Source organism: Oreochromis aureus, linkage group 18 (assembly GCF_013358895.1).
Source record: "Oreochromis aureus strain Israel breed Guangdong linkage group 18, ZZ_aureus, whole genome shotgun sequence".
Lineage (NCBI taxonomy): Eukaryota > Metazoa > Chordata > Actinopteri > Cichliformes > Cichlidae > Oreochromis > Oreochromis aureus.
Window position 1 is genome coordinate 34,079,379 of NC_052959.1, and position 10,019 is coordinate 34,089,397.

Consider the following 10,019-nt stretch of genomic DNA (forward strand, 5'->3'; position numbering starts at 1 on the left):
TGTTAAACAAAGGTTGGCTCTAATCATGAAATAGTGGAGCATACAGTGGGTTTGTGTGTTTTATAGTGATATCCGGTGCACAGTGAGTGTTTCTGTACCACTATGAAGTCCTCAGCGTATCCCAGAGTATCTGCACCTGTGTGTTTTCCTCAGCTGTGTCCACTTCCCTTAATTAGACCTTTGTTTATTTATGGTGCTGCCTTCACTTTGTTTCTTGGCAGAGTGTCTGTGAGCCTCTTCTGTGGTCTTTGTGTTTTAATTTATTTAGTAAACAGCCTCAATAAACAGGTTTGCTTTTTCCACTCTGGGTCTTCTCTAAGATGCTGTTAAAAAGCTCACTGCCCTCCAAAACACCTCCACAGGTAAGTCTTCTGGTCCAGTGGCTTTTCCCCACCTCTCACTCCATCCTCTGCACTTCCTGATTTTCTAACTGCTGTCCTCTCATTTCTACATTCATCACATCCCCAGAGTACGCCTTCCATCTTCACACTCCTTTCACTTGTTAGCACATTATCATCTCCATCCTTAATCACTTCTGTCCTTTCCTGCTTAGTCGATCATTCCAAGTCCTCTTCTCCTCCCTTGGTATCCGGCCTGAAATACAACTTACTGGGATTTTTGCTTTGTCACCTCTCTTTGCCGTACACTTAAGCTCCCACTACTTCCACCCACTTTCTTCAGCTTCCTGAATATCCCACTTTTTTGCTGGCCCAAATATCTTCCTGTACTTCCTCATTCCACCACCAAGTCTCCTTGTATTTCCCGATACACCAAACACTTTCTTGGCAGTTTCCTCAGCGCTTCCAGTCATCTGGTAAGTCCTTCCTACCACCCAGAGCCTGTCTCAGCTCCTCCCTGAGCTCTGTGCAGCATTCTTGGCTCTGCATTCACTCACTTCCTCCCACAGACTTCCATCTGATGCCCCCTAGATGCATTCTCCTTAAATCTAACACTCTTGGCCATCATCAGTGTTCCTCCCTCCTCTTGAAGTACAGGTTCACCAACAACCTTTTTACCTGCTCATCACCTGTGTGCCCTTCCCTGACATGTCCGCTGAAGTCTCCTCCAAAAAGCTAGTTAAATGTAGAGGTTGAATACTTCTTGTGACCTCTGAGGACATCAAATACAGCAGCAGGCTGTAATGAAGCAATAAACAGCTGATGCAACTGTTCCTCGTGTCATATTTAACAGCTAAACATCTTGCACGCCTGTTGCCTCAGTTTCTCTGTGTTTCTGCTTCTTTCACCTCATTTTCCATGAGAGTGTCTAAGACATGAGGAGAGGAATAAAGGATGTACACCCGAGAAATGAGACCTGGAGATGGTTGAAGCACATTCTCTCATTTCGTGAATTTAAATAAATAAATGGTTTCTTCATGGGTCTTGACCATGGAGCCCATAATCTGTTCTTTATATTTCAGTTTCATAGATTGTACTTCTGACAAGTTATTGTGATGTTATCTTTCCTAGAATTAATTTAGACAACATCAAAACAGAGAAAATAAAAAAATCACATCAAAGTAAAATAAATAAATAAATAAGTAAATATAACAACAGTATATTTGCTGTGCTAAATTCTTGTTTCTCATTTTAGTGGCTTTGTTTATAATCTCTCAACATAATTGTTTAAATAAGTTTGTGTTTTTGTTTAAAATTCCTTTTCTTGGGTTAGTTTTCCTTTAAAATTTTATTTTATTTTTTAATGATATATTGTAATTAATGTTTTTATTTTATCAAACTTGATTCATTTAAGACATTTTCTATTAGCAGATCACATATTTGTTTTATTGTATTTCATCTTTTACTTTCATCTCCTAATTTTTTAATCCTTCTATTATATGTCGTGTTTTGCTTTTGCATTCACAGCTCATGATCCTTTTCTGCGTTCTGTTGTTTGTTTATTTATTCAATCCAGTTTTTCGTTCGTTAAAACGTTGTTTTGTTTATTTGTTTGTTTTCATGACTTCATCACGGGATGAGAGCGGGTTTCCCGGAACTTTGTTCCTTTACATCATTTACAGTCACGACCACCCTCTTACCATTCACAAAAAATACACGTCCGCTGAATAAAATAGTTCCCATATTTTGCACATTTTCTTGCTGAATTTAAAGTAAAACTAATATTACAATCAAGCTTTTATGGCAGAAATGCACTAAATGTTATTTTTAAAGGGTCACCAGCACATCGATAGGTCCCGTTTGTTTACTACGTAGTTCGCATTTGGCGGGAAGATTGTAGTGCCGGCGGATGAAGATAAAAAAGCCGGACTATTTAATGTGTGTGAAGCAGCTGATGGCTGTGTTTCACGCTGAGACAGCAGAGCAGCTGGGCGACACTGAGGGACCGTTATAGCGTCTGTAGCAGGTCTCGGTCATCGGTTATCGACAGACTGAGGATTATTTAAGACTGACAGGCTCTGCTGGACAAAGCCCGCTATAAGTTTAACCGTTACTCGCTGGAACATTGGGATCTTTTTCACGTTTTCACCTAAACTGTTGGAGAAAAACGGTAAGTTTATGTCTGAAGCTTTCTGGATGCTTTTCTTTGCTGTCGTTTAACTTTTCGCTTAGTCAGTTTAAAATGTGTGCCGAATTTATCCCTGATGTTCGTTCTTCGCATTTTGACCGTTTTTCCTTTCATGTGTGACTCTGAATAAATGCCTCAATGTTATTAAACTAGCGTCGCGCATTTTGACAGCTGAGTTTCGCGTATCTGCAGAAGTTCTCGCCTGTCTGGAAGTGTGGAGACTTCTTTACTGATACTGAAGCTCTGTGTTTAAACCGTGCTCTGCAAGCTTTACTAATGACTTTTAACCGTATATTCTGTTTTCATTTTTTGATAAAATTACTACTTTTAAAACTGTTAAGCATGTTAAATCCCGAGTTTTAATACATTTGAGTAACTGTATCTGTACTGCAGATGTGTGTAGCGTTGTTTCATTGTGTAAACTTGGGCTTTAATCCAAAGAAAGCTAAACTAGCTGTTTTTTGAATGGAGTCTGGTATGCTTAACAGGATCTCCTGCACTGTAGTAATATCAGATGATTTTTGATGTTGTGGTCATGTGTTTCTGTCTGTGTGGTAAAGCTTGGCTCAGGCTGACCTCCTGTTGTGTTTCTCAGGCAGCCGTCATGCCGCCGGTGTTGAACAGCACAAACTACGATTATGACTACGACATGGTCCAGCCCTACTTCTTCCTGAATGGTGAAGAGGAAGACTTCTACCCTCCTCCACGCAGCCAGCTCCTGCCGGCTCCCAGCGAAGACATCTGGAAGAAGTTCGAGCTGCTGCCTACACCTCCCTTGTCCCCCAGCCGGAGACCCTCCCTGTCTGCCGCCGACCACTTGGAGGCGGTGTCTGACCTCTTGGACGATGACCACAGCTCCTCTGCAGCCTTCCTTCAGTCCTTCATCATCCAGGATTGCATGTGGAGCAGCAGCTTCGCTGCCGCCACAGAGCTGGAGAAGGTGGTGTCAGAGAGGCTGGCCTCGCTGCGGGCCCGCCGGGACTCCTGCAACACTAAGACCATCACAGACAGAACAGCTAACGAGCAGGTGGGCGGGTCTCAGGTGAGCGCTGGGTACCTGCAGGACTTCCACACCTCGGTGACAGACTGCATCGACCCCTCTGTGGTGTTCCTGGGTGAGAAGCAGATGGATGATGGTGTGGCGATGGAGGTGGGGTCTGAGCTGAGACTGGACTCTCCACCACCCAGCAGCAGTGACAGCGAATCAGGTGAGTTTTATTTTGAAAAGCCAGCTCTTTAATCCAGAGTTTCAGAGTCACTGAACTCTGAAGTCTGCTTTACTCCGACCTTTCCTTCGCTTCTCATTTACCCTCTGAGACCAGTGGTTAGAAACAAAGAACCATCAGGTAGGATCCACTTGCATTTTGGGAAATGTAGTAACCCAGTGATTTTCAGAGTATCTCAAAATACTGCATCTATTGAAATCCAACACTACAGTGGTGTGGCCATCCTTTAATTACAGCGTCTGGGAACAGCCTATCGCCAAGCAGGCAAATATCCTGCAGGCTGTGTGAGAATTTACATAACAGAAGTAGATATTCAGAAACGACAGACGTTTCCTTTAAGTAGTGAAATTATATTTTTAATTTATTAGACTTACAAATATTAGATGCTGCAAACATTTTAACATCCTTTAATTAAATAGTCACTAAAGAAAATTCTTCTTTAGTGACTATTTAGACACACACACACACACACACACACACACACACACACACACTTAGAGGTCAGACCTCTGAGTCAGGGAGCCTGAACAAGGCGGGGTTCAACAGCCCGGCTCAAGTGCGTTGTGTGAGTTCAATCAGCTGACTGAAGTGAACTCCTTAGAATCAGTCGTTTGTTTTCTTCTTGCAGTCAGCACTTTTACATCACAGGAAGTACAGAGGACAGTAAAATGATGTGGGGGCTCTCAGTGAAGCAGTGCCTGTCATCCCAAATCAGACCAGCTGTTCACAAAGCTTAACCACAGGGCTCTTTCTGTTCCTCATACAGCACCATTATTTTGACACTATAGTTACTTTGGATACTATTAAACTAAAATGTAACCTTGGTCTGAATAAAGCTGTGGATTAAAATATCCACCAGTACTGTCAGTGTCAGCAGGCTCTGAGGTAATCTGAGAAATGTTTTCATTGGCCGGTAAATGTCTGAAAACTATGGAAAATATGGAAGCGAGGAGTTCAAAGAGGGCACGTTTTCTGTCTTACTCTCTCTGGCGTTCCTTTCTGTCTCGCTCTGCTGCTTTCACCCGTTTTCTGTCCCTGTTCGGTCTCTCGTCCATCAGCAGGACGGTGGCTTTGGCTCAGACCGCGATCACTTATATTTACACCAGAATGTTTTTCCTTGTTTTTCCCAGAAGAGGAAGATGAAGATGATGAAGAAGAGGAAGAGATCGATGTGGTGACAGTGGACAGGAGAAAGTCATCTCAGCGGTCCCACATCTCCCCTCTGGTCCTGAAACGCTCTCACGTCAACATCCACCAACACAACTACGCTGCCCAGCAACCCCCTGAGAAACGGGTGAAGGCGGAGAGCAGCAGCGCGGCACCGAGGCAGAGCGGCGGGCGCCGGTGCTGGAGCCCGAAATCGGAGGGCGAGGACAACGACAAGCGCAGGACTCACAATGTGCTGGAGAGGCAGCGGCGAAACGAGCTGAAGATGAGCTTCATGGTTCTGAGGGACGAGGTCCCAGCGGTGGCCAACAATGAAAAAGCGGCGAAGGTGGTGATCCTGAAGAAGGCGACGGAGTTCATCATGGAGGTCAGAGAGCAGGAGAGGAAGCTGTTGGCAAAGAAAGATGAACTGAGGAAGAGGAGCAGAGAGCTGAAGCAGAGGCTGCAGCAGCTCAGGACTTCACATTAATGTCTGCTCAGTCCTGCTAGTTTCTTCACTTCAGGTTTTAAAGCTAAGAATAATGACTGACGTCACCTGAATGCAGCACGGTGCCCGTAGGGCTCGCTGCTCGTCTGTAATCAGGTTTTCTGTTTGTATTTATTTTTGTTTTTATTGACAGTTTTAATTTAAGGTAGTTTTTCAAACATTCCAGTTTATGAGGCAAAAATGTGAATAAATATGTGTCAGAACTTTAATTTACAGCTGATGATGAACAATAATTTAATTCACTTTATTTAATGTGTTCACTTCCTAAAGCTTTTGTATTTGTATTTTTTAATTGTGTATTTTTAATTTCCAGAGTGTATTTTTATATATATATTGTTTTTGTTCAAAAGCTTTTTTGCACTAAAAGTAGATTGGAAGTGTTTTAATCCCTTCAGAATAAAAGTCCTTAATATGTTGGAGCTTCTCTTGATGTCAAAGTGTCTGCTATGTTTCTGTACACCTCCCTGTTTGTCCCAGAATTCATGTGGTGGTGTAAAATGTGCCTCAGGTAACCATTAAATCCACCTAGAAGGATTCTCTTAAACCCACAGTGATTTTTACCCCACAGTCACTGATAAAATTCAAGTTTCAGTGGAAGTGTTTTCAGCTTCTTGGAAAATCTGAGGGTGGGATCGCAAAGTTGGTTCCTTAGAGACAAATTCAGCCTCTTGAAAATGATCCAAAGCATATTCCTGTGGGTCATTTTCATGGAATTTCCTCTGTATTCTGGCCTGAGCTGTGTCATTTCTGGGCTCAGTCATTACTCAACGTTTTGGCTGCGTCATCGGAGAACGTCCGCCCCAGCGGAGCAGCACGCCGAGCCTGTCGTCATGCTGCGTGTTTCCCACACTGAACACGGGGTGAAAGTTCAAACCGAATCAGCTGCTCTGCAGTCACCAGTTGCGTCACTTTAAGAGGGTCAAAGGTCAACAGACATGGCTTTGACTGAACAGTATCTATATATGCATAACTCCCTATTGTAGTAGTTAAATAATACTTTAACTGAACGGCTGTCAAAGTACAAACCAGATTCCAAAGAAGTTGGGACACTAAACAAATTGTGAATAAAAACTGAATACAATGATGTGGAGATGGCAAATGTCAATATTCCATTCAGAGTAGAACGTAGGTGACAGATCAAAAGTTTAATCCGAGAAAATGTATCAGTTTAATGGAAAAATATGTTGATTCAAAATTTCAACAAATCCCAAAAAAGTTGGGACAAGTAGCAATAAGAGGCTGGAAAAAGTAAATTTGAGCATAACGAAGAGCTGGAAGACCAATTAACACTAATTAGGTTAATTGGCAACATGACTGGGTATAAAAAGAGCTTCTCAGAGTGGCAGTGTCTCTCAGAAGCCAAGATGGGTAGAGGATCACCAATTCCCACAATGTTGCGCAGAAAGATAGTGGAGCAGTATCAGAAAGGTGTTACCCAGCGAAAAATTGCAAAGACTTTGCAGTTATCATCATCAACTGTGCATAACATCATCCGAAGATTCAGAGAATCTGGAACAATCTCTGTGCGTAAGGGTCAAGGGCGTAAACCCATACTGGACGCCCTGATCTCCGGGCCCTTAAACGACACTGCACCACAAACAGGAATGCTACTGTAAAGGAAATCAGAGAATGGGCTCAGGAATACTTCCAGAAACCATTGTCAGTGAACACAATCCACCGTGCCATCCGCCGTTGCCAGCTGAAACTCTACAGTGCAAAGAAGAAGCCATTTCTAAGCAAGATCCACAAGCTCAGGCGTTTTCACTGGGCCAGGGATCATGTAAAATGGAGTGTGGCAAAATGGAAGACTGTTCTGTGGTCAGACGAGTCACGATTCGAAGTTCTTTTTGGAAATGTGGGACGCCATGTCATCCGGACCAAAGAGGACAAGGACAACCCAAGTTGTTATCAACGCTCAGCTCAGAAGCCTGCGTCTCTGATGGTATGGGGTTGCATGAGTGCGTGTGGCATGGGCAGCTTGCATGTCTGGAAAGGCACCATCAATGCAGAAAAATATATTCAGGTTCTAGAACAACATATGCTCCCATCCAGACGCGTCATCTCTTTCAGGGAAGACCCTGCATTTTTCAACAAGATAATGCCAGACCACATTCTGCATCAATCACAACATCATGGCTGCGTAGGAGAAGGATCCGGGTACTGAAATGGCCAGTCTGCAGTCCAGATCTTTCACCTATAGAGAACATTTGGTGCATCATAAAGAGGAAGGTGCGACAAAGAAGGCCCAAGACGACTGAACAGTTAGAGGCCTGTATTAGACACGAATGGGAGAGCATTCCTATTGCTAAACTTGAGAAACTGGTCTCCTGGGTCCCCAGACGTCTGTTGAGTGTTGTAAGAAGGGGAGATGCCACACAGTGGTGAAAATGGCCTTGTCCCAACTTTTTTGGGATTTGTTGACACCCTGACATTTTGAATCACCATATTTTTCCCTTCAGATGATACATTTTCTCAGTTTCAACTTTTGTTCCGTGATTTATGTTCTATTCTGAATAAAATGTTGACATTTGCCATCTCCACATCATTGCATTCAGTTTTTATTCACGATTTGTTTAGTGTCCCAACTTTTTTGGAATCCGGTTTGTAAATTTTACTCAAGGCCACAGCAGAAAGTGAGAATCAAACACACTCGAGTTAGTCACATAAGTTATTGTAAGCTCAGGCCAATCATGTACAATATGATCCACTCAAAGCTGTCAAACATGCAGCTGATCTCAGAAAGCAGCCGGCTGTACACGTATGTAATCAAATATATCCTGATCCTGAAAATCTGGATATTTGGTTTTGTTCTCAAACAGCCTAAAGTTAGTAACGCACTCATGTAGCATCACGTACAGCCGGGACTTAAAGCAAAAAACCTGTATTGATTGAACACAGAGGTGGTAAATGTGTCTGTATGCTGAGTCATGAGGTGTTCCCACCTGGAAATGTTCGTTCTTCACTCCACAGAGAATTTACAGGGAACTGAACACAATATGAAATTCAGTTTGTGAATTATGCTCCATTACAGACAAAAAGATCAGTCAGGCAGGGTTTGCATTCAGGTCACTCTGTTTCTGAGCCGCGCTCACTCATCAGATCTGGTTTTAAAAGATTGATGTGTTACAATGAAACCAGCTGGAGGCTACAAACAAGCTTCACTGAAAAAGGGTGATGTCACAGTGACTGCTTCCATGTTTTACGTACAGTCGTTGTGTTTTACCCCACAAACCCATCTTTAAAATATTACAGTAATTTATTTTTAGTGTTGAATGTGTGCATAATATAATTAATGAGCAATGAAAGAAAAACAACAGCCTAAAATCAGAGATTTCTGAATCAGAACAGGATAAAGTGTGTGTTTGAAATATACACTCAAAATGAATTAGACCAATAAACCAAATATTTTTTGAATCAATAATCAGAATCAGCATACTTTATTAATCCCTGAGGAAATGATGTGGGTTACAGTTGCTCCAGTATAAATAACAGTAACAGAAACAGACTAGACTTATTTAACAATACAATATGTTACAGATTTAAGACATTTAAGTAATAGCACAATATATACAAATCGCTCAATAATAAAAATCAAGGATTAACAGACGTGATTATAAATAAATATGAAGAAAATTGACAGGAGTATTGCAGAGCAGAAAGAGCGTGTGCAAAAGGGTGTAATTATTGCAGTGTTTACAGTGTGTTAGATGGAGGAGTTGTACAGGGAGGTGGCCACGGGCAGGAATGGTTTCCTGTGTTGTTGAGTGGTGCTTTTTGGTAATCTCAGTCTCTCACTGAACGAGCCAGCACGTCATGGAGTGGGTGGGAGGTGTTGTCCAACATTGTCTTTATCTTAGACAACATTCACTTCAACACCACCTTAATTCAATTTCAATTCAATTCAATTTTATTTATATAGCGCCAAATCACAACAGCAGTCGCCTCAAGGCGCTTTATATTGTACAGTAGATACAGAGAAAAACCCAACAATCTTATGACCCCCTATGAGCAAGCACTTTGGTGACAGTGGGAAGGAAAAACTCCCTTTTAACAGGAAGAAACCTCCAGCAGAACCAGGCTCAGGGAGGGGCGGGGCCACCTGCTGCGACCGGTTGGGGTGAGAGAAGGAAGACAGGATAAAGACATGCTGTGGAAGAGAGACAGAGATTAATAACAGGTATGATTCAATGCAGAGAGGTCTGTTAACACATAAAAGAGAGTCCAGCTCTATCCCTACATCACTACTGACCGTACGGATCAGTTTATTGAGTCTGTTGGCATCAGCAACCCTCAACCTGCTGCTCCAGCATGTAGCAGCATAGAGGACAGCACTGACCACAACAGACTCATAGAAAATCCTGAGCATTGTCCGACAAATGTTGAAGGACCTCAGCTGCCTCAGAAAATAGAGACGACTCTGGCCTTTCCTCAAAAGTGCAGTAGTGTTTTTAGCCCAGTCCAGTTTATTGTCTATGTGTACTCCCAGGTATTTATAGTCCTCCACGATGTCCACGTTGACCCCGTGCATTGAAACAGGGGTCAAGGGTTTCCTGAAAACTTCTGAAGATGGCAGGTCTCTGTGCAGTGGCTGAAGTTTGTGGTGTAGAGGGTGA

General features: G+C 42.6%; 1 protein-coding gene across 2 annotated transcripts; it reads left to right on the forward strand.

Annotated features, from left to right (window-relative positions):
* Window positions 1-222: 222 nt before the first annotated feature.
* On the forward strand, window positions 223-5,836 carry LOC116314968 (transcriptional regulator Myc-2-like). 2 transcript variants are annotated; one of them, XM_039601653.1, is made up of 3 exons: window positions 223-362; window positions 3,122-3,734; window positions 4,883-5,836. In XM_039601653.1, exons 1-3 carry the CDS (start codon window positions 321-323, stop codon window positions 5,386-5,388), a joined length of 1,161 nt encoding a protein of 386 aa, XP_039457587.1. In that variant the 5' UTR covers window positions 223-320; the 3' UTR covers window positions 5,389-5,836. The 2 variants fall into 2 exon arrangements, with proteins under 2 accessions (XP_039457587.1, XP_031588980.1); XM_031733120.2 differs by lacking the exon at window positions 223-362 and adding an exon at window positions 2,263-2,508.
* The last annotated feature ends 4,183 nt before the right edge of the window (window positions 5,837-10,019 follow it).